At 46.5% G+C, this 25312-nt stretch overlaps 1 protein-coding gene across 1 annotated transcript; it reads right to left on the reverse strand.

Moving 5' to 3' along the window:
- Positions 1 to 10403: 10403 nt before the first annotated feature.
- On the reverse strand, positions 10404 to 13612 carry PMAIP1 (phorbol-12-myristate-13-acetate-induced protein 1). Its single transcript, XM_065861085.2, has 2 exons — positions 13480 to 13612; positions 10404 to 13189 (listed from the first exon to the last, which is right to left on the reverse strand). The coding sequence occupies exons 1-2, from the start codon at positions 13529 to 13531 to the stop codon at positions 13077 to 13079; spliced, it is 165 nt and encodes a 54-aa protein (XP_065717157.1). The 5' UTR covers positions 13532 to 13612; the 3' UTR covers positions 10404 to 13076.
- Between the last annotated feature and the right edge of the window lie 11700 nt (positions 13613 to 25312).

Below are 25312 nucleotides of genomic sequence, written 5' to 3' on the forward strand. Positions count from 1 at the left end.
TATGATTACAATTGGAGCGATAAAAGTCAGGGTCTGAATGTGATGGGTGGACTCGTGCAGCAGCACAGAGGGAGCAGGAGAGTCCAGAAACAAGCCAAGAGCCTCTCCCTGGACAGGCCCCCAAACCCTGGGAACCTCAGCAGGATGGGAGCAGGGTGGCCTGTGTCACCAGGCACTCGCTGCCTTGGGGCTGTCCCGAGCGCTGCTGCACAAGCTTCCACCCAGCGTATGTGGGAGCTGGTGGAACTGTTAGAGGGGAAAACCCAGAACACAAACACAATGACGGCAACTGCCCCCTCCCCCGCAGCCCCGAGCAGAAACGGAACATTAACCCTTTCGCATCCTGCAAGGGGAATGAAATGAGTTAAAAAAACTAAAAGCCGCAGATTGGGACCTCGGACTACCCCAACCTGCTGGGTGAATTCTTGCCAATGCCTTATGTTATGTACATATTTCTCTGTCGAAACAGATAAGTTTACAGGGTTTTTTTTTAATTTGAGAGTCGCGGGGTGGATGCTGCTTGTAGTTTACTCCTGGGCTGCTGCAATTTAAACAACCTGCACTCCAAAAATACCCCCTGCCAAATGCAGCAAAATTGTCAATAACCACTGAGGAGCTATGGAAGCCCGCAAATAATGGCATTTTGACCTGTAAAGACACTAACAGACAGTGACTCTATAGCAAACAAAGGAAAGGACGAGCCCCCAGTAAAAACACAAGTGGGCCAGCCTGTCATTTTGAAACTGCCTTCAATTGGTATTATGCCCATGACTTTAGCAAAACCTAGAGGCTTATATGCTTGGGGGGCCTTGATGAAAATGGGAAAACCCATCGCATTAGTGTTCAGTGGATAGTCCCAGACTTCTAGCTCCAAAAGCCCGGTTCCAAGGAACTGAGGCCTGTCTTTGTGTTCTCTTGCAGGACAAAAGGAAGAAGGACAATCCAGACCACTCCTACTGAGGGACATATGGATGGGGTGGAAGGAGCTCCAGCTGAGACTGGGTGGTGGTTACAGTCAGTCTTTGGAATGAGGGTCGCACCAGGGTAAAACCAACAGGCCATTCAGGAGGCAAAACCTGCAACTGGAAACACTAATGAACTCTATGCATGACATCGTATAGGCCCCTAAATCATCAGCTACATGAAAACGGAAGGACTGCCCAAAGTCAGGCCTCCATGACAGTAAGATGTAAGTACACCTGGCTGCGTCAGGAAGGTGCTGACGCCGAGCATTTTGGATGGTGAAACTGAAAACTGTTTGTGTAGATGGGAGAAACCGTGGTGTTAGATACAGCAAAACTGATAAGGTTGCAGTGCTGTGAGCATTTCTTTTTGATTTTCTCACCTCTATTCATGGTAGAGACATCAGTAGCGGACCGTGCTGCTAAGTGTTATTTATAGTCTGCTGTGCTGGAAGGAGAGTGTGTGGGTGCAAGAGATTAGACTCTTACTTCTCTTCCTGCATTAGGGATAGCTAAACAACGTAAAAGAGATACAAGAGCAAAGGGGCCAGTGTCCTTATCAGTTGAGGACAAGTTGTTTGTTCCAGAGTGCTCAGGTTGTTTGTCTCACTAGGCTGGAGACTGCTTGCAGCCAGCGTGCCCAGGGTGAAGAGCTCTCAGCCTGGAGACAGTCCAGATCTAAAGTGCTGCCTGTGTTGCCAGTGAGCCAAGGCACTGAGTAGCTGTTGCATAAAGGTCTGGGTTTGTCACTTGGCCCCGCCCCAAGATCATACTAGAGTTCAGTTTATTTACATTTATTCAGCAGTGCTTGGAGCGATTGCTTCCAGGTTAGTGGAGCGCTCGCTTCGGTTCATTTCTGTGACAGCTTCATTAGACTGCAGCTCACGATGTGCAGAGCAAAATTCAGTTCTGCGAGGCAACCCAAGACCTGGCGAGGAGAAAAACTGTGCAATATTTCCCTGAAAATGAATAATTATTTTTCAGTGGCATATTAGCATGTGAATCCAGGGAGAGATGCAATTTTTGGTTACAGGAAAGGCAGCACTGTACATAGTTGCACAACTGCTTTGCCTGCAGGATTCCTGTGGAAACTGATTCAGGTTCAGTGCTGTGAAAGGACAGAGGAGCTGGGTCCCCTGTGACCCCAAAGCTCAGCCACTCCATCGGGACTGGTCCTTGCCTCCGGTCACCTCCATGGTGGGAGAGGCTTCAGGGGGATGCAGCTTTTTGGGTCACAGGACCACAATGAGATTGTCAGCCTGTGCTAAGATACAGGAGGTTGCCCATGCATAGTTGCTGAAAAACAGGGAGAAGACATTTGGCAACGACAATTAAATGGCAAGACTTTCTTCAGGAGTGACCAAATTTTATTTTAATAGCATGTATAACAGACACATAAAATGCATGTGGAATTTAATGCAGCGTAGCGAACACATACTTGTATACACATAATACATACGAGTGCAGTACCGAGATTTTGCTACTTTAATGTGGTAAAGTCACAGGTCTGTTTTAGGAAATGGCTTTTTTTTCAGTCCGCAGTTTGAAATTTTGGAGGTTCCAATGCAGGGAGGCGTATGTCTCTCTTGCTTCTAAACTGGTGTGAGCTCCAAGGTAAAGTCTTCATTTTCTAAATTAAACTTCATTTGAGGTGTTTTAAGATGATAGGTGGTAAAAATTTTTGGATGTTTATTTGCAGGTGCTGTTTATTGTGAGTGATTTAGAAGGCTTTCATTTTTCAATAATGCAATACTGTTTGGTATTTTATTTTACGTGCATGTAGATATGTGTTGGCTGAATAACATCAAAAAGGGGGGGATTTTTGTGTGTGATTCAATAGTGGCTATAATTTAAAAGACAGTTTTAATGTTTTAAGTCTGACAGTTACTATGGATAGAATGATGGACTTTTCTACTAACATTCCAGCAAGAAAAAGAAAAATATTTAACCCTGATTGTTTCTGTTCCTTAAAATACTCTTGTGTGTGTGTGTGTGTGTGAAAGCACAAGAAACATCTTTACTGATGCTACCAGTGTTGATATGATTACAGTTGCATTTCCCGATGTCTCTGTTGGGGTGACTTTCCCCATAAGAGTGCCAAGATTTAGGCAGTCTGGGTCTGCTTTATTACAAACAGGGTGGACAGACCAAACAGATGTAGTGAACCTCTGGTTATGCACCTGGCAAAGTAAATGTTCTTTTTCTAAGAGCCTGATTGCACCAAAATGACAGAGGGCATTGCATTAGTTGATCATTATTCAGTAGGTTCACGAGCATTTTTGGCCTTGCTGTTTGCGTATGGGTCCCCATGGTGATTCTTCACCATGCTGGAGGGTCAGCCAAGCTCTAGGGGAGCAGTGGCTCTGCAGAGACTGGCAGCTGCATCTTGGAAGAGCAAAAACTCGGGATGAAATTACAGACTTGGTCCACAGCTCTTCCCCAGGGAAGAGTCCTGGGGCAGCCCAGGGTGCACATCGTGGATATGAGGGTGGGCTCTGGTGCAATACTGCCGTTGCATATTTTGCAGCTTTTAGCTCCTTTCAGCTACTGTGGGGATTTGCATCTGTATTAAAAACTGTGATTTTAGGCCTAAATTAGGGAGGGAGCAACAAAAAAAGAAAATGTGAGGGAAGATAAATATTAATAAACAGCTGAGTGATTAATATTTTGTAATGATCCTCACTTAACTCTATTTAATATTCTGCCAAATATTAATTCTTGTCAAATTCTGAAGGAACTGTTCGCAAATGGGAATGTTTACCTGGTTCTACGTTTAGGGGATATAAATGTATATGCAGAACTATTGATAAGCAGTAGACTACAAGAAGCAGGGATCCCATTGTATTTAGATTTTGAATGCTAGGCTGATACACTTATTATATGATACTGTATATTTACACTTTTATTTATGTAAATAAAACTTCTTTTAATGAAAAGACTTTAATATGCCTTGTATATTACCAAAAAAAAAAAAAAGGTGAGTGCAATAACATGAAATAGATTGTACATTTTTCAATTTGCTGTCTCTATTATTGCCATTAACTGTTTTGTTGTAGGTTTTTAGTGATTTTGAAAATAAATGGTATCCTTGGTACTCGTCTAGATATTTCTTTCTCTTACACCAAAGTCTGCTTGGTCCACAGCTGGAACTGACATTGCAGGGACAAGGTTGTCTTGGAGAGCACAGTCAAAGACTAAGTGTTAATGCTGTCCGAATGTGCATATGAGCTGTTAAATACCATCTAAGCTGTTAAATATCTGGTAAAATACCACTCTCTAAGAACTGTCATTTACTGTGAAGGGGATTAATGCATTTAGGAAGTGTTAGAAGGTGTTTTGTAGGACTTGCTTCAATATCTTAGAAGATGCACTTTGTTTTTTCCTGTCCCTTTGCAAGCAAAATGTGGATGGCAAAGAGTTTTCGTCAAGAGCAGCAGTCACTGCAGCGTGTCGCCTATAAACTGTATATAAACTGTACTTCTGGCCCAGCCCCTGGGCTATAAGGGAACAGGTTGTATGTCTAGGTAACCTGTATATACAACTAATACTAGACTGGTATTTGTTTCCATCGTCCACCTACCCTGGGAATAAACTCCCCTTCCAAACTGCAGTGAGCCAGCAGTGTGGGCTGGGCTGGCAGTGACCTGTCTGCGGACAGAGTGCAGCTCAGGCTGGGAGGTAGATGCCATAACCTCCAAACTGGGAAAGTTTCCATCAAGTGGTCCACCTTTTTAAGGACATAGCTGGCTTCAGCGTTGCTGCACAGCAGCTCAGAGGAATTGTGCCACTCAGAAAGATGGGGCAGCCCAGAAAGCACAGGCTGGCCAGTCTCCCCTCAGCTGCTCTGACATGCGGAATGCCAGAGGCACCCAAAATCATAGAATCATAAAATCTCGCACTGCCTGGCAGTGCACGGACATGTCAGCTAGTCACAGAGTAAAACAATGGTTGGGGTTGAAAGGGACCTCTGGAGATCATCCAGTCCAACCCACCTGCTAAAGCAGGTTCACCAGAGCAGATCGCACAGGAATGTGTCCAGGTGGGTTTGAATGTCTCCAGAGAAGGAGACTCCACAGCCTCTCTGGGCAGCCTGTTCCAGGGCTCTGGCACCTCAAAGTAAAGAAGTTTCCTCATATTCAGATGAAACCTCCTGTGCTTCAATCTGTGCCCATTGACCCTCATCCTATCACTGGGCACCACTGAAAAGAGTCTGGTCCCATCCTCTTGACACCCTCCCTTCAGATATTTATAAGCATTGAAAAGATCCCCTCTCAGCCTTCTCTTCTCCAGGCTGAACAGACCCAGCTCTTTCAGTCTCTCCTCATAAGAATGGTGCTCCAGACCCCTCATCATCTTCATAGTCACTGCAGGTCAGGCTGAGCTGGAGGAAGGAGCTTGTGTGTTAAGCGTTTGTATCCACACTGCGAGCCCATGTTTGAGTGCTGGGCTGAGCACTCGCAGCAGCACCGTGGCTGGAAACTCCCTCCCAGCTGGTGGCACAGCGCCGTCCTGCCCTCTGCTCCGTGCACGCATGGCGCTTGCCTCCGTCTCTTTGTTTGTGCCTTGCAAACCTCACGGCTTCCTCTGGTGCACAGTGCTGCCCAAAAGGGCCAGGTGGGCTCTTCTGCGAGGGGAGGAAGGTGTTGGCTCTCCCGTGGGGATGGTGTGGATGGCATTTCCCTCATCCCCGGTCTCGTGCTCCAAAAGACACCGTGTTTGCTTTTGGTTTCCTTCCCTGGGTGCTGCACCATGGGGGTGCAAGGGAGCGAGAGTCACGTGAGGAGGGAAAAGCCCCAGCTGTTCTGCTGAATCACGCTGCGGGACAGGCCAGCGCGCCAGCTCCCGACCGGCCCGGGCGCTGGGGCCCTTTCCTGGGCTGGAGCGGAAAAGGAAGAACTTTGTGGTCCCCTGGTCCTGCTTTTGCATTGGGAACCGTTTTGCCAAGGTCCCTCTCCCTTGCAAACAGCCACGATGAGGGATGTTTTGAAGCCTATATCGCACAGCTGAGATTGTGTGAGGTGTAAAACCAGTAGTGTGGGAAGGGGCTGGATGGGGAGGTGTGGGGTGGTGCCTGCAGCCCCCTCAAGCTCACTCCAGTGTGTCTGTCCCTGATTGGAGTCTGTCTTCTCCCCCACAGCTACATGGGGAAAAGGAATAAGACATTTTTAGTCATGAAGATCTCCTCTGCTTTCCCCTTTCCCCTGCTGTCCTCAGTGCTGGGCCAGCACAACCCCTCTTCCCTCTTCAGTGACTCCCCTGCACCCATCCTCCTCCTGTCCTTCTCCTGCTTTCTCCTGACACGTGGGGTGAGCTGGGTCAACAGGGCTCAAGCCTCAGAGTAGCCTGGCACTTGTAAGATCAGTCTTGAACATCTTTAAATAAAATATTAATTGCCCCAGACAGCAGCTAAGTAAAGAGGAATAAAAAAGAGAGAAGACACAATGGACTTAATCCGTGTTAGTACAAGTAACTTCATTTATCCGCTAAGATATGTGAAGTGGTAGATAGTTACACTTAGGTTTTACCTAACTTTCATGTTTCAGGCATTTGGTGCCTTTTGGAGGCTTTGGGGCATGGCCAACTTGGCACAAAAGGCAAGAGAAATTTGCAGCTTCAGGCACGGCTAGTTTTATTCCTGTATCACTAAGATACAGAGCTCAGATCTAAATGAGACAATCAGAGATGCCTACTTTGTTGTTCGCAATGAGGTTTATCATTCTACCTGAAAAGTTATGGTTTATTCCTCCTTTTTTACATCTTTGCTGCTCTCCTGTTAGCATCACTCACTGCAACTTATGTCCACATGTTTGTGGTATGGCTGTTCATGGCTCCAAACCCTCACCTATATTTCAGAGAAAGTGTCAAAACTGCCACTTTATCACATTTGACGAAAGGCCGATGGCCGCTGTTTGTGTCCCCACAGACAGATGGTGTGCAGCAGAGCCCCTGGGGCCGTCCCCAGAGCTGGCAGCCAGGCAGAGGCAGGGTGTTTGGTGTCTGGGCACAATGCCCATGCACGCAGGGAAGTGACGTGGTGGGCCAGTGTGTGACGGCGATGACAAAGGGAAACAAAACCTCCCCAGGCCATGCCTGAGTTGCACTTCCTGGTGCCCAGGACCATGCAAGCTTGGCCCCAGAGCCAGTTGTCACTGCCATCAGTGCCACCCCCTGCTCCCATGCTGACAGCCCCTCGCCCTTCCCTTGCCCTGGGCTGGGAGGCACAAACTTTGGTCTAGAAGTTTTTTCCTATGCAATATTTGGGTTGTATAATATAAGTGCTTTTGCAGCACCTCCACCCTGTGTCCAGCACCCCCATATCAATAAGTGCCCGGGGAGCAAGGAGTGCTGTGTTATCTAGGGCTGATTCCCACTCCTGGTAAAGGAGGCTGGGTCATTTCTCCCCATCAACGAGTATTGCTGAAACAAGACTGTCATCACCAGCCCTTGCCAAAAGCCCATTTCAGACTCTGCCTTTAAGGAAAAAGCCAGCCATGACTTGCTCTTTCTGTGTAGTTTTATTCTTCAAAGCACTTGACTCAGCTAAAAAACTTCAAAATTAATGATGATTGTAATATTTTATAAAGCTTTTATTCCTTTAAAAAGTATAGGAAACCCTTCCATTAAATGATCGTCAGAAAGAACACTTCATGCAAATAGACATCCTTTCCCAAAACAAGGAATTCCCCTTTCATCCCACAGTGTGTAAAGCTGTTGCTAGAAGGATGTTTTCCAGCAGTCACGGTATTTTCTAAAGTTAGCCAATGCTAAAACGTTTTGCTTCTCGACTGATAGTCCCATGTGTGCTGGCCTTACCTCACCATACAGCTGAATCAGTCTGATAATGCTGTGCTGAGCAAACAAATTACCTGAAGCTGTAGCTCCTTGGATTTTTCCCTACCTAGGAAAAGTTTCCCTGACATGATGCTGACGCCACAGAAGCATTGGGGAAGGCCCAGCTGCTCTCATCAAAAATTACCTCCCTAATTCCTGATCCTGGCCAGGAGGGACGTGGATGTGGCCTTGTGCCGTTGTCACAGCTCAGTCACATCTCTTTTGGGAGCACCAAGGGGAAGGTGCAAGCAGAAATCTGCCCTTAATTGCTGCCACAAAGCAGGTGGCAAAGGTGTCTGTGATCCCGGCTAGTATCCCGGAGCTGAGAGAGGAGGTGCGAACGTCTCACCTTGACCAAAGCAAAGCATGATAATGCAGGCAAAACCCCAAGGGCAGAAAAGTCTGGCGATGGGCACCATCCCAGGGCTATCCCCTGCTCTGAGCCACCCAGGCAGGCTCTGCAACAGTGTCACAGTGGTGACACAGCGGTGCTGGCATCCTGATGGCAGCTCCAAGGCCTCTTCATGGGACTTATGCAATGTTGCTGAAGGTAACCGGTTTCTTTTGAGGTTTGCAGCTAGATTGTCCCTTGCAGAAAGGTGCCATAGCCCTTCAAGGGGTATCAGTGGCACAGAGGAGCTGAGCCAAGTGGTGCTCCCACTGTCCTTCCCTGTGGAGGAGGGAATGATGCCAAAGCCCCTGTAAGATGAAACGACTGGAACAGTTTTGTTTGAGGTCATTGACATTTTATGGGATATTTCCTGTTGCTAAAGGAATGACGGCTGCCTCCACGCTTTTGGAGGTGAGATTTGCATTGCAAAGAGACCATACGTGAGAAGGGAGGGCAGTCTCTATGTGGTCAGTTCCTGACACCAGGCAATAAAATGAAGCACTTGGGTAAAGACCCTTGTTTACAGCCATGACAGCTTTTGGGACAACTGCTCACTGACAGTCCTGCCATCAGACAGTCACCTGCTTCACGGAAAACCCTGCCAGACACACCAAATCCCCAGCCCTTCCTGTCCAGCCTCCTTGCACCTCTATGGATACACATCACGCCTTTGTACATTCTCATGTCAACAAAAGGAAAATGATAAAATTAGTCCTTTCCAGCATCACACGCTAAAAATAATGAGGAGCATATGAGACATTGTTTTTCAGATGACTTAATAAAAACACCCTGCAGTGGGGAGAAGGAAGGAGGGAGATGTCTGTTGTCTAGCAATTTGTTCAGGAAATACCACTTGTGCATCCAGTCTCAGATTTTTGAGCATGAGCTGGCCGAGGGCACTGGGTTGGTTTTTGCCTGGGCAAGCACAGAGCAAACGTGACCAGGGCTGCACTTGTTGCTTTGGCTGGTGCCTGTGGGCCATGGTTAATGGAGAGTGCTGTGGGGTGGCAACTCCAGAAGTTTGCTTCAGCAGGTGCGTTTGGTTGTTTTTTTTAGTATCAGGTGCTTGTGGATGAGTCAGGTGTCTTCAGACACTGATGCCATGCTCCAGTGATCGGATTTATCTATTTTTTCCTGCTCTTTAGGGAGGAGCAGGTCATGAGCATCATGCTCTGGCAGTGACCTGGTTGTAGAGGGACCAGGCTCCAGTGGGCAGGGTGTCTGGATGTTTTCGCACATCTGACGAGTCTTACGAGTTTAATTCCTTTGCTGGTGCGGCTGTGCAAAGACGCACTGTGCAGGACCTGCAGTAGCACTTGGCACCAGGTTGATGGGCCTTCTTAGGACTGCTTCACTGATGTCCCCTGAAGTAAAGCTCTTCCAAGCCGCTGCCTATGGCTAACTGGGAAAGGACAGGGACTGGCTTCCCTTTGTTGGTTTTTTTTCAGTTTATTGGAAATCAGAGCATTTGGTCAGGAAGTTCTTAGTCCTCCTTACATTGGGAACATGTGCCCCAGGCATGGTGCTCCCTGCCCATGAAGCTGGGGAGAGTCAGGGGAGATCCTGCTGATGTGCACGGAGTAGCAGGTGAGGGTCTCCGGCTCTCCTCTAAACAGACAACATCTTTGCATCCCAACTTCAGGAAGGAAAAATAAGCTCTGTGCTATCCCTTTGCTAGTCCCTTGTGGTAAGCAGTATAATTTCCCCCTTTTCCAAAACTCCAGCTTCAAACTTTGGAGAAAGTAAGAATCTGATATTGGTGAAATTCATTCCTTTCTGCCTGGATCTTAGACAAAACCCTTAATTCGGATGTTTATCTTTTGTTCACCCCCAGGGATGCTCTTCCTCAAAGCTGCTACACTTCTGGTAGAGATAATGGAGCTCCTGACATTCCTCAACTATTCTGTGGCTAGAAAATATATAGAAAACATATAGAAAATATCTGTGTTGCTAGAAAATATTAGAACAGGTGTCTCAGTTCCCAATTTTGAAGTTCAAGGGTATGGTTATGTCTTGTTCCTCATAAAGACAAAAGTAAAAGCCTAATCTCCCAATGCATACATACTGGCACCCTGCTGTTGCCCTAGTGTGTGCCTGCTGACTTGGAAGTATTGAAGGATACCATAATACCATCACACATTCAGGATCCACAAAAAAAAAAAAACGAGTTATAACAATGACTCATTTTTCTTGCAAATGTTTTGTATTTATTATCTCAGCACAAATTCAAGACATACATGCATAGGGCATACAGCCAAACATCTGGCCTGTATCCAGAAAAAGCCTTGAGAAAGACAAACTCATGTTGATACAGTCATATAGCAGATCCTTTACAGAAGTAACAAAAAAGGCTCCTAGGGAGGATGGCAAGTGCTTGCTCATACACCGGCACTGATTGCTTGGATACAGGTCCTTTTCCTGAGATGAATGGTGAATGCTAGCACTCCTGGCAAAGCTCAGAGAAACACAGAAACATTTCATGGAAAGCAAATAGTCTTTGCAGATCTAGACAGAAAAATACTATGCTAATACTTAACTCAGATATCCCCATAACAATGCATTTTTTTCATAACATTAACGTGTGCTACAGTGTAAAGAACTGGACAGGCTTTATGAAGCCCACACCTTGTTTCCTATTGCATATTGCACATAGCAGCATATAAGGAGCAGAACACTTTTATTCAAATACATTTCAGCTACTAATGTGAATACCAATGCTAAATTTTCCTGAGAGTCACAGGCAGGCACAATCATTGTTTAGTGTCCTTAATAAAGACTCCAGGACTCCATCAAGTCCAAGACATACAGTGGGAGCCCTTCTGTTGAAGTGAGGGTTGTCTTTGAAGAACAGCTTTGACAAATTGGATGTGGCGCTAGCGTGGGAGCTTGTATGTAGCCACACAGAAACGTTTTGCACTTACTTTTTAATACCTGAAAAACTGACTTCTGTACATGCTGGCAAAACACATTACTTTGTAGTACTAAGATGAAGACCAAGAATTCTTGAAACATGTTCTCCCTGAAAAGTTATTTAGTTGGCTTAGAGGAGGAGAGAACTGTGCTCAAGCCAATGGCAAAGCTCCCCGTAACGCCACTGCGACAAGGTTAAGACCTCCATGTCTTAACCTTGGCAAAGTCAATCAGCTTCTGCTCAGGGAAATCCGTGACAACAAGTAACAGTCATACACAGCTGGTTGTGACAGAGTGACCAGAGCTATGTAATGACTATTTTGCAAAGCCAGATTCAGGAGAACTAAGAAAAGTATTAATTATAAATAAAAATAAGGCAGGAAAAACATAATTCGAACAGATGTAGAATTCAGAAAATGAAACTATACAACCTTATACAATGCGAATTAACTTACATACAAGGTCAGTTAATAAAAGAAACCCTGACCGTCAGCCTGAGAGGTAGCTACAAAACAAGATCACCTTCAGCAGTTTCCTTGCTAGCTTACACTCAAGAAAAAAACACTGTTTAGGGCTGCGTCTGACATGAATTGACCAGCAAAGTTACTGTTTGCCTTCATGGCGGTCAACATGCTTAATTCAGCTCCTCTGAAGCCAGCCAAGGGCAATAACCCCTCAGTGAGACAGGTACAATGCATCACCATCCACTGGATGTGCTACAGCGGCTTCATCATGCAGAACTGAAATAAAGGTGCCATGAAACGAATAGAAATCAAGTGCAAGGGAAGCACCTTCACTTACAAGCACTGGTAAACATTCGGAAATCCAGGGCTACTTTACTGTCTGGACTGTAACATTCAATTTTATTGATATTATTTCTTCAAAGAGAGGTAGTTGCTTTCTTTGAATAAATGACATTCTCAAGAAAACCTGAGATTCAACTTTAAGATCTACTTCTATTGAAGAGCTATTTTATTAATTATAAAGACACAGCAGTATTGTACTGTTCTTGAGAAATTCTTCGTGATGTCAAAAGAATCCTTCTACCAAACACACATACCTCAATATCTGTATTTGTTTAATATATACTCATATATATCTTATATTATGATATACTAAAGTATGCTCCCCTCTGTGCTGCCTGAAGCATTTCCTTCATGATCAGAAAACATTATGCTTTCTTCTAGTTAACATAATGTATTTTTATGTCATGTTTTGAACATTTTTCACTTTTTAGTCTAGCAAGCACCATTCAATTAATAGTTCTGTGAAATACTCATTTCATACACATAAGGGTGCACACATTTATATTTTTATGTATCTAATATGTATATACAAATATATACATATATAATATAAACTAGAACTATGCAACATTGTGTTAATTCATAAAATGTTAAGTTTTAGTCCTATAACAAATAACCATTCAATAAAGATAGTGCTTTAATTAACAAATTAAATAGTTCCACCACCAAATCCCTATCCAGCAAAATCCATGCTTTAGAAAACTAGAGGAGTCAGAAGTTGAGTGACTGGGTTTTGTCCTGTGATATACAAGATAGACGATCCCAGGTTCCAAGACATTGCCTTTTTTTGGCTTCTTCCCGAAGGTGGTCCAAGCTCCTCGGTGAAGCGTAGCTGTGGCACACGAGGACCAGAGGGTGACTGGGGAAACCAGGCAGCTGGAAGTCTTCCCAGATCAGGCCGAAGGGCAAGTTCCGTCTTGCCCCGTATCTCCCCATCGCATGGCGAGGTGCTCTGCCCACCGCTATCTTTTTCTTCCACCTGGCATTCATACGCCAGTATTACTGTAAGATTCTTCAAAGAAATGGTGTTGTGGCAGCTGTTCTTCAGCAGCCACACGCAGCAAGTACAACACAAAGATCTTTCTTCATCTCGTGGTCTCAGTGAAATCTCTTGTTCCAAATCCACAAAGCCAAGGTCCTTCCCTGCTTCTCAGCCCAGCCGTGTCCGGGAACAGCTCACGTTTCCGGGAAGAACAGCTTGGCGAGGAGGTTCAGGATCCTCTGCCGCAGGTCCCACTTGTCGCCGATCCTGCGCAGCTGCAGGGCACACTCCGCCGCCACCTCCCGCTCTGCAAGGGCACAAGCGCGGCCGTCAGCCACCCGCACCACCAACCCACCCACATTTATATCTAATTACCATGAGATCTTGGCAGTATCGTAAATTTCTGACAATTTATTTCTTTCCTCTCAGTATTAAACTCATTCCCTCTCTACGACCCGCCGGCGATACCCCTCCCCTCGTTCACACGGGCGACCGCAGCCGCATCCCGCCGCACCGCGGGCGCTGCCCCCGCTCCGGGTGCTGGAGAAGCGTGTCCCCCCGCAGAACCCTCACCCCGCTCCCTTCACCCTCCGGTACCTGCGGGAGCGGCGGGCGGCGCGGACTTGCGCAGGTTTCTCCCGGGCATCATCGCGTCGTCTGTGGACGGTACTGCGGGACACCGCGCGGCCCGGCGGCGACAACGAAATGCGGGCGGGCGGGGCGGAGCAAGGCCCTAAGAGCGGCAGCTCGGCGGGGTTTTCCCCGCGCTGTGACGTGTGAAACCGGGCGGGAATCCCGCCCCCACGCCGGGCGGGCAGGCGGCGGCGTGCCGGAGCGCGTCCCGGGCCGTGGGCGCCGCGGTCAGTGCCTCACCGGCGGGAAAGAAAGGAATGGCGGGATGGGGTGTGCCGGAACAGGAGATGGAGGGATGGGGTGTGGGATGGGCGTGTGGTGGGCCAGGAGAGGTGGATGGATGGGGACTGTGTCTTCTGGGCAAGAAGAGTCAGAAGCATAGGAGCATCAGAATACGAGGAGGTGCTTCTTTACTTCGAGGGTGACAGAGCACTGGAACAGGCTGCCTAGAGAGGTTGTGGAGTCTCCTCTGGAGACATGAAACACCCACCTGTGTGTACTACTGTGCAATCTGCTCTCGTGAACCTGCTTTAGCAGGTGGGTAGGACTAGATTATCTCCAGAAATCACTTCCAACCCCAGACATACTGTGGGTCTCTGAAGGGTGGGGTGTGCTTGCACTAGACAAAGAGAAATGGGAGGATGGGCTGTGCTTGCAGTGGTCCAGGAGAGATGGACAGAGTTGTGCTTGCACTGAAGAATAAGAAGTGGAGGGATGGGGTGTGCTTGGACAAGCAAAAGTGAGATATGGGGTGTGCTTGTGGTGAGCAAGAAGACGTGGAGGGATGGGTCCGCTTGCTGTTAGTCAAGAGATGCTCTTGACACAGTGCTGTTATTATTCAAGGTGATGCTGGCCTTGGCCTCAGACAAGCGACAGAGAAACCAGCTGGCCTGTGTCGTGTGCCGTTTGCAACCTGGGGCTCCCTCCCACTGCTGCATCCTCCCCGTGGCAGCACAGTGCCTGCACAGTGTGTCACTGGCTGACATGTGCTGGGGCACACTTACCAGTACTTGCTGTAATATTAGACCATGTTTTTCACAAGAAAAAGAGCTGGAATTATAAATTCACCCTTTGTAACTTCATGATCGTTGCACAGCACTGGGAGAGCTGCCAGTGATATGTGGGTCACTTGTCTGCCTTCCATCTCTCAGGCACCTGATGTGTGGTGGCACATTTTGTTTTCAGGCAGAAATGAAAACAGTTTGACATAAAGCAAGCACATATAGACCAGACATAACAAAGAACTGATTTGTGGCTAAAAGCCATTAAATGCTCTCCAAAATGCAGCTTCGAGAAGGAAAATATCTCGTGTTGTAATATAGAAACACAGGGGGCTGTCCAGAATCTCCTTTCCATGGAAGAGAAGCATCTGAAGTCAAGTGTCTAGAAACACTGATTGCTTGGAAGTCTATTAGAAGAGAAAAAGTTGGCCAGCTCAGCTCAGAAGCCCTTTCCCTTGTATATTCCTGGAAGTGATGGCACACCTTGTGTAGGAAAACTCAACCCCATTGGTGCCTGACAGAAGACAGTGGACGGAGTGGTGGCAGAGTGCTGGCATGTGGGAGAGGCAGCCGTGCTGGCTCACGAACAGGGCATTTCTCAGCGTGAGATGTTTGGGTGAAGGCTGTAGCTGAATGGAGCTTTTGGCTGTCACTGAGACGGTGCCTGGGCACTGGCTCTAGTGTCATTCCACAGTGCACTCTGACGGGTTGTGACCTGGTGACAGAGCAGCTTAGGTTGGCCACAGAGGAACTTCTGATGTTTTTGAGAAAGTGTTGCCTTTATCTCTTGTCCTTTGGTATATAACCTGTGTGGCACATAGGCTTATTTGCTTGACTTGAGATGTTTTTGGGTGTTTTTCAGCTGAGCACTCCTGTTTGTAATTCAGCCCTGCTCAGGAAGGGCTGCCCTTTGACCCCATCATTCCTGTTAGAATATAAACAATTCCTTCAAAACAAGTTGGTTGTATTTTCAATGGTGGGAAGGCAGATAAACAGCTGAGGAGTGCGTCAGGCTGCGTGACGTGTCACCTGTCACAGTGGAGGTGCTGTGATCTGCAGTGTGTGATGCTCAGGACTGCATCTCACCGCCATAGCCTGGTGATTGTCCCGTAAATCACAGTAGACATTCCATGACGCCATCATCGGGGACTAGGCCGCTTACTGAGACCCCCAAACTCCCCCAGTGCTCTCAGTGCTCAGCAGTCCCAAATTACAGGGAAAGTACTCATAAACTTTTGTGCAGGAAAGTGGACACACGGGTCCCTTGCACCGCTGGGTACATGTGTGCTATTTTCCTCATTTATTTTGTTCATTTCAGCAAAGTCAGGGATGATCTGGGGCTTGTTCTTTGTGAATTTGGAGAGGATTTATGCAACTGTTCCTCCAGTGAGGCCTGAAGTAAATGAATCTCGATCCTGTCCTGCTTAGCAACACTTCCTCACCCAAAAGGGGGATGATCTTTAAAGGCAACTTCTCCCTGTATCTCTGCAGCAACAAGAAAAAATGGGTCCTTCTTTTGGGCATATGTGGGAAAGGAGATGCTTTCCTATCAAGGGTAACTGCGCACAAACCAGTGTGATAGTAGGGTCGCAGGCATTCATTTATTTTCTTTGTTTTAGTTTAAAGTGGTGGGAGGACTTTAGCGTACAAAATGGGTTAATATACCCATCTATGAGGCCGAGTATCTGAAGCACTCATCTCCCCCATCTCTGCAGTCAGAGCCAGGTATTCGGGTGCAGTGGTGTAAGTCAGGAAGCCCCACTGTTTAGAGGGGAACTGACTTGTGCCAGCTCTGGATCTGTCCCACCTCCCCGCAAGGTTTTACTGGTGTGTGTGCCTTACTGGTGTGTGACAAATCACAGTTCGTTATGGCGGGAGCAGCACATGGTGGGGGACCACTGCCAATTTTAGAATTGCACAACATGGGCAGAGCAAAAAAAAGTCCGTTGTGGTTTCCAGCCCCTAGTAAGTTCTGACGTTTTTTGTTTCAGTTTCCTTAAATAAAGTGGTGTAGCTGTGGGAAGCACAGGCCTCTGGGAAGCTGCTCTATCAGAGCAGCCACAAAAGCTGTTTCTTGCCATGGGTCCACCGAGCAGGACCACAGGTCTCCAGGTGGGCACAGCCGCAGCTGGGGAGCGGAGCAACAGCTCGAAGAGCACAAGGATTCTTCCAGTTTATTTGTGTTTAACATAATTTTAAATTAGTACAATTACACAGCTCAGAAGAGGCAATCATCCTGAGATAGCATGTCCCAGGCTTCACCAGTGTTTGGGTGATGTGGTCTAACCAGGAACATGTTATTGAAAGCCAGCACATGATGGACTCTCAGTATGAGTAACACCCGCAGGCGGACTTGCTGAATGGAAATCGAATGTTGCAGAAACGAAATTAAGAGTAAGAGAGAAAGGAAACTAGCTGTTTGTTGTTTTTTCCCCTCTGAACGCAGTTATTTGTGCTGAATCAGCTTCAAGCTGTTTCTGTACCTCCCTATAAGATCTTAAATAAATCTCTTGGCTGTTGGCATTTATCTTCTCATCTTCCTAAGGCTGTCTGGTGTCGACAGCTCTGTGTTAACCGAGCAGCTGCCGGTTTCTCTCTCCCCGCTTTCCCATTTCTGCAGACCGCGGAGCTGGCAGTTCCTGTTGATCCTCGCGGGTCCCAGCACCCGAACAGGAAACTTGGCTCTATTGTCAGGAGCACAAACCAAAGGTCATTTCGGGAAAGCGCGCAGGGTGTGGTCCCGCCCAGCGAGGGTGACGATGGCCTTGGCGGGCTTCTTTTTTTTTTTTTTTTACATTTATTGAAACATTCTCTCCCTTGTTTGCTCTTCTCTGGCATATTTTCTCCAGGGACTTCTCTCACCATCACAACTAAAGCTTCATAAATCCTCAAGCCTTTGTAAGCATTAAACTTAACCTCACTTTTCACAGAAGCAGCTTTGTTCTGTGTTAGTTGTTTTCTAGTGGCAGCTGCAGCAAAGATCTATCCTCCAGCTGTTGCTGCTGCGCTGCCGGCATCTCCGCTATGGTGAGGGAAGAGATTAATGCAGATTTAAATAGTTAAGTGAAATATTCCAGCTGATTTGACTTTGAGTTACTGGTGTGATCCAGCACCAGACAGGAGAAGAAACCAAGGAGACCTGTCTGCCTGCTGCTTAGATGTACCCCTGATTGCACAGGTCTTATCTCCTGTTTAAATATTGCCTAACGGCCCTACCGCTAATTTTCAGACCCTCTCTAATGCTGTTCGCTCTCACCTGCTTACCTTGTGTTAAGTGAAAGCTTAAACATAGAATTTTCTTAGCAAAAGTTGAACTTGCATGGCTTGTTCATATATCACAGTGCTTTGTCACTGGTGGAGGGGATGAACACTCATCTTTGCCTCTGCAATCACCTGTGTGCCGAGAAGGTGGCATTAATTAATTACTTGGGAAATGCTTCTGAAAGGTGACATGTGTCTGGTCTGGTGCCCACCAAAGACAGGGCGGGCAAAGCAGTTTTTCCTATTAAGAACAATAACATTTACATGAGGATGGGATTGTATAGCAGACCCCCTCCTTGGTATAGCTGGAGGTGTAAGTGAGTTTATCTCAACTACGTGCTCTTTGGTCAAGGAGTAGCTGTGAGGAAATTCAGTTGACTGAGTTTTCCTGGTCATGGGTTGTTGTTAGGGAATATAAAGTCAGTTCTAAATCAGCCAGGGCAGAAAACAGAAAATAGAAAGCAGAAAGCAAAGGCACTGCAGGTGACTTCTTGTAAAGCTCTTCCCAATTCAGCCTGTTGGTAATCAGTAAAAATCTTTCTACAGAGTTACAAAGGATGTAAGAGATGGCAAAATTGGCTAGGTAGTTTTAGTACTTGTGAAGATGACAGTATTTTCATTAAGGCAAGTCTTTGCAACTGCTATCCATAACAATTAGGCATTAGTAAAACAAATATTGGCATTGATCACTGTTTATCAGGCTGGTGGAGTGTTTGCTGAAGAGGTTTCCTCCATGTGCGTAGGTGTCTTTGCAAACGCCAAGCATACTGTTAGCACAGCTGCACCATCGCTGCTGGGTTTTTGCAGAAGTCCTTCTGGGGATGGTCACTATGGTTATTTTCTGTCTTGCTATCTTTGTTGGGAATTCGAACGTGCTCTGTTTCTGGAATTTGTCATTGCTTGCTGGTCTGCCGGATCTTTTTCAGGCTCTGACTACCTTCTTTTTCCTTTCTTTCCCCTGCGCCTCCTCTGTGCTTTATCAATGCAGCAGGCGTTGTGTTGAGGAAAAAAACAAAAGGGAAATCCCATGTGTGAGGCACTTGTAGCTTTCCTTGCATGCTGGTGCCTCACAGCTGAGCCAGACATCTGCAGGGCGCAATATCGGTGACTTGCTGAGAATCACTGAACTCTAATGGCAGAAATAAGGAATCCAAAGGCGCTTTGCTGGGCATGGACATGGTGACCTGAGATTCCTGATCTGGTGCTGAGTCAGTCCTCAGCACTGCAGTGTTTCCCCTGGACCATTCCAATGCTTTTCACTTAGGACAGGAGCTATTTTGCATGATTTAAGGATTTTCAAGCTTTTCTGAACAATATTTTCTCTGAGCTGGCTTTTGGAAATGCCATATTTGAATAATCTCCAATTGGATAAAGAATCACTCAGTGATCCTGAATCCTACAAAGCAGATGTAAAGTGGAAAAGGTTTTAACTGGGCAATTGAAGACAAAAAGCAGACATAATTAATAAGAGAAAGAGAGGACCTAACTAAGATGAAATGCAGTATCTTTGGTAAAATCTTCTCCTTTGGAATTTTCAGGGCTTAAACGTTTTATTCACTGTGAAGATTAGAACTGTACATTTGGAAAAGGCAAGTGGCATGTTCGATGTTATAAGAAAGTCTACAATTTGAGTCACCAGTTATTTATATGAATAAGCAATTAAGTGGGTTTGGTTGGGGATCTTGGGGCCATGTCTTTGCCATGACAAGGGAAAAAAAAGAAAGGCTCGTGTTTCATTTCAAAATGCCTGTTTAGGAAAAAAAGGCACGGAAGTATGAGACTTTAATGTGAGTAGATCATCACAGCCCAGACCTCAGGAGCTGGCAGGAGTGTGGGAGCAGGCTGTGCCCCTGCCCCACACATGCACCCACACACACTGCCAAGATGGACCCATTCTGGGGAGCTCTGCTGAATACCAGTAGTCTCCAGCCACCAGAACATCGCTGGGGAACGCTGAACCATTTCCGTGTCAGGATCTGCAATACTGCATCGTGGCAGTGTCAAACCCACTGTATGCCCTTCCTCTCTGTATGAACGGTTCCTACATAGGTTGTACTGTCTGAGAAGCGGGGCAGACTGAAGTTGTGTATTGATGACAACTGTCAGGGTGGTCACAGACTGTGAAGGCAGTTGGACCATTTGACTCATCGCTGGACTGGCAGCAGAGCTCGTATGAGAGCGCTGACAGCATCCCATGTTGTGAGGTAGTTTCACTTTAAATCTTTGCCTCTGATTTCACCAAAATGAGATAATTTCCTTTTTGGTTTTGTTTTTCATACGTAGAAACGTACACGGAGGGAGGAGGGCATGACTTTTGCTGCTTGTTCTAAATGGAACAGAAGATGAAAAGCCTCTCTGGAGATGAAAAGTCCCCTACAGCTGCTCTGCAGATATGCTGCAGGAGCTTTAGGCATGAAGGGCTGCAGGAAGAAATGTGTCGGTGGCGATGAACTTGCACATAAACGGAATGAGGCTTGTCTATTCTTGCCAAAAAGTGCTCCCTTTGTGATCTCAGTGCTTTCTTTATAGGTGTGAGCAGCTTGTAGAGAAGAGAATCATTGAATCATCAAACAGTTTGGGTTGGAAGAGGCCTTCAAAGGTCACCTAGCCCAATGCAATGAGCAGGGACATCTTCAACTAGGTCAGGTTGCTCAGAGCTCCATCGTGGATACGCTGGAAGTGGTGGGACAGGGTGGTGAGGTGCAAACAGGCGTGCTGTACCCCCTCAGCATCTGTCTATAATCATGACAACCTGAGAACTGGATCCATCCACTTCTCTTCAGGGGTGTCCCGCTGTGGGGAGCAGCTCCACATAGCACCACCAACTGCAGCTCATAAATCCCCACTTCACTAAACAAACACCACATTTGAGATCCTGCTTTGTTTTCAGGTGACATCAAGGAAAGCAAAACCAGCACAGAGCTGGATATGTTTGATGTCCACATGGGCTCTAAACATCGGGACAACCTTCTCCCATGCATCCACAGCCATGTGCTGGGTGTTGCTCCCCCAGCATACACGGTTTCAGGCATGGGTGTGCCCCTGTGGGCTGTTGGTTACTGGTGAGAGAGGAAAAGCTTTTGGGCTGACCTTTGGCATTAGAAGTGCAAACAAAAATAAGAAGTCTCCTTTTGAGGGTTAGGGCACAGTGTTCTTCCTCACCAGAGATCTCTCTGCAGATGACTGGCTGACTCCAAGGGGCAGAAAAGAGAAGTAGATATGGGAAACAGGAAAAAGAGTTTTGCACTTAACAACAAAGCAGTTTTTGCACTTTACAGCCTTTTTCTATTTATTCTCTGGGCCCTCTGTGCCTTGGGAATGTCCCGGTATCAGCCGCTCTCTGTCTCCCTTGTGGATCTGTGTGCTGTGTGTGCCCCCTGCCCCTTGGCAGGGTTGTCACCATCCCCACCTTTTCCACATGTGCAGGAGAGGAGAGAAGCAGTGTGGATGCCCAGGATGGAAGAAGCAGAGGGGGAGTCATGGTGGGGAACTCTGTGGGCTGCTTCCCACAGACAAGAGTAAGACTCAAATTTGTTTATTGACAACATCTTGAGTTGCATCATGCTTTGGGGCCATGATGCCATCCTTCCTCCCTATTTCATCATCCTGCTGTGGGCAATGAGGTGGAGCTGAGCAGGGGGCAGATTGGCTGTCAGTCTGTAAGGAGCTCTCGTTCTGCAAAGATGCAGGAAGCTGGGAAGCAGGATGCTGGGTTTTTTTGCTGCTGTTTTTTACACGAGGCAGTTTTATTGTCAGGTGGTGGCAGGAGCCTGGCTGGTGTGACCAGGCTGTGTCTGCAGTCACAGCAGAGTGTGGTGGCAGGCAGGAAGAGCTGACAGGAGTGCTCTGATGAGGGGGTGACAGAGGACCTCTGGAAAGGCTGGGGAGGGGGCAAGTGGTGGCGGAGCCCACTCCCTGTGGCTCTGGGGGATGCTGGGGACAGTTTTGCAAAATGGAATCGACAGGACCCTGACAAATTATTCAAGAGCCTGTGTGGTAGTTTGCTGATAAGGTATTATGGACACCTTCCCTGTCCGGACCCCAGTGCTGCTGGCAGGGGTGTCAGAGGGAGATGTTCTGAAGGTGTTTCCTGAGTGTTCAGCAGAACTGGCAGGGTGTCCTGAGGAACAGGTGCCCTACGAGGTGCACCAGGGAGCAGGTGCAGGGTAGGATGTCCCATGCCAGGAGGATTGTAGGGTCCCACTGAGCACGGCAGGGAAGAGGAGGAAGATAGCAGCCCCCTCTGTGTGGCACCTGGAGCGTGCAGGGACAGCTCGGGGGTTGATGGTCTGCACCTCACTGGAGGGGTTCACCTCCTACTAGGAGGAGAGTGGCTGGATGGCTGTCTGTTGCCCCAGCCATCCTTGCTGACCCTGTGGTTGCTGGGATGTCCCCGGTGACCCCATAGGATGTGATCCTGTTGGGCTGACTTTGTGATCTCCATGGAATGTGACTCTCTCTGGTGACCATGGTGACTCTGTGGGATGAGACTCTCCCTTTGGGATGTCTCTTATGATCCTGTGGTATATGACCCCCTCAGGTGATGCTGGTCACTCCATGGCACATGAGCCACGGGGATGACCTTGGTGACCCTGTGGGAAGGGCTCCCCCTGGAGTGTCATTGGTGGCTGTGGGTGCTGGGACACCTCTGGGCTTGGAAGGGATGAGCACCATGGAGTTGGTTCCCTTGTAGACCCAGGCCTTCCCTTGCAGACCCAGGCCTTCCCTTGCCTGCCTCTCATGGGGTTCTCCAGTTTCTCTGGAGACCTGGTGTTGCCACCACCACCTCCTCTTCCCCAGGCTGGTGATGAAGGTCCTGCATCCCATTACTCAGGCTGGGAAGTCAAGCAGGGGTGCAGGCTGTGGGACCAGTTGGCTTCAGGGATGTTGCTACAATCATTGCACCCCTGAGCTTCAGGCTCCTGCTGCCCAGCAGAAGCCACATCAGGCAGACGTCACAGTATATCTAGCAATGGTGGCATCTGAGTTGCAAGCCCAGGAGTTCACAGACTCACAGAATTGCACATCTAGGCAATAAATCCATCAGTGATTGTGTCAAGTCTATAAACCCAGAAGTCTTGAACCAGGGACACCCACAGAAGTTTGGATACTTAGTCAAAGTAAGGCATGTGAACTTTCAGTTTTGGCTTAGGGCTGAGGCACTATGAAAACCACCTCTGTTTGGTGGTATCTCAGCAATTACCAAAAAGCAGAAAGTGATGGCACCCACAAAAACAACAAGTAGAATACCTTGTCAGGCTTCTAAAAACCTCAGTTAAATAGTTCTTGGTACTGTATGTGGGAAAGCAGAGTCGTAAGGTGGTCGGTCAATGATCTGTTGAACAAGGGCCAGAGAATCCTGATTTATTAATTTATCCCCCAAAAGAAAAAGCATGCACAATAAGCAATGAACTGAATCTAGTACTGACAACTCTGGTAATCATTGTATCTATCAATGGTACTCTTTGCAATGCCTATTTCTAATTTTGTTTCCCCGTTCCCAGGTTTCCCCTCTTTCCTTTTTTTTTGTTTAATCTTACTGCTTCTGGGTTTAGAACAACTCTTTGTCTCTTCCTTCTAAATTATGTCTTACCAACCGACCACATCCTTAAGCTAAAGAAAAAACTAGAGTTTAAACATACTTGGTGAAAAATAACAATAATATTATTTTTGATTTTGTTGTTGTTGTTGTAGTCTGTTTATCCTAGCTTGTAAGATACTTGAGATGAGGGTTATTGGCTTCTGATGCTGGATTGGCTACATTATTAACTTTATTAATGTGTGATCAAATTACACTTGTTTATTTGCTTAGATCATTTATAATAAAATAGTTGGAAAAATGATGTATACATGTAATTTGAACACTCACCAAAACAATACGTTTTACTTGATGTTTACAAGAGATTAAAGGAAGACCACATTCTTTTGCAGATATATAGGGTAAGTGACCTGTAAGCTGAAAACCTGTAAGTCACAGCCTCCTTCTGACACTGAATTGGCAGTATGAAGGAGAACTTCTCTTTCTTTAGTCTGTTTGGAGGATTCATTGGCCAGGACTAGAGAAAGATTGCAAACATCCTTAACTGGAATTCCCTATATTTATTCTAATGCGATTATTTCATTTATTCCCTTATTTATAATAGGCTCCCAACAGAACAGGACCTTAAAAAGAGAGAAAATTGAGAAATCAAACAGTTGGCAGCCAGGAAATGGAACTTCTTCTGTGACTTCCCATGATAACAGAGGCCTTGGTGGTTTCAGGCTTCTCCCAGGAGCAGAACATGGTGTGGTGTTTATAGAGCAAAGAGAAGGGCAGGTTTCATAAGACAGCAGAACTTGTAAAGCTTGCAGCTGTGGTATGTACAGATATTTTCCACCTACCATTTCCTTTCCTCTATTTACTTCTCCTCTACCCACACGGGAGTTGGCTGCTAAAGCACAGTGCAGAGCAGAGGTTTTTTTGGAGGGAGCGCTCCAGGCAACCTGCTGCTGAAGTGATGCTGTGTGCTCGACCACAAAGAGAGAGATTTTCTCGTTCTTGTTCTCTGAATAGCTGAGGTCATTCCAGCTGGATGCATCTGGCTGCTCTTCCATCCCCACCAACAATCAGCATATGTCCGCACCCAGGGGCAAATGTGATGGAGGGAAATTCTCAATGTGAGTCAAGGGGTATTCAGCAAGAAAGTTATTGTAGTGGAGAAACGAAGCTGTTGTGTTCTCTGGGACAGTAGGATTGGTACATTTTCCTTGGGTTGAAAAGTATTTGATCCCAAGCTCTGAGCATGAGGCAGAATCACTATAGCACATTAAGCACTGCCACGCTGGGTCAGCTCAGACACATACCTGTGATGATGGTTATGGGACACCTGAGAAAGAAGATGGTTGGACTACAGGAAACAGGACGGGCATGAAGTAATTATCCCCTTTTTTTATTCTACCAATTTCTGGCAATCTACAGGAATGAGGATGCCCTCGTTCAGAAGATATATTTAAAAGCAACATATGAAATATAATTACCTATATTTAAAAATAAGTGAAAATAATATAACATAAGAATATTGTATATAATATAGAAAAATATATATAATTAATAATATTTAATCCTACAATAATAAGTTTTCTTCTGAACTTCTTTGACTTGGACAGTATTGTTTGGCAGTGTGGCGAAATCCTGCATGGGAGTTACCAACCTGCAGGCTCATTATCATAGCTGTAAATCATCATCTAATTGTTTTTCTGTGAGCTCTGCCAAGCTGACTCATTCTTTATTTGAATCATTTGCAAAACACGGGACCTATATAACTGCAGTAAACTTCAAGAATCGAGGAATGACGAGGCACATTCACAGAAATTAACCCAGGGAAGGCTGTTGTGTCTGTACGGATGTCTGACTGTCTTTTTGTGTGTATTGGTATAGAAAAATCAGCTGATAGGAGAGTCTGTATAAGAACAAAACTGAGAAAAACCTTTATGCAAAAGAGGAAGCAGTCATCAAAACTTGTCTATGTAATTATGGGCTATACAGATCTTATATT

This window comes from Patagioenas fasciata, chromosome Z (genome assembly GCF_037038585.1).
Source record: "Patagioenas fasciata isolate bPatFas1 chromosome Z, bPatFas1.hap1, whole genome shotgun sequence".
NCBI lineage: Eukaryota > Metazoa > Chordata > Aves > Columbiformes > Columbidae > Patagioenas > Patagioenas fasciata.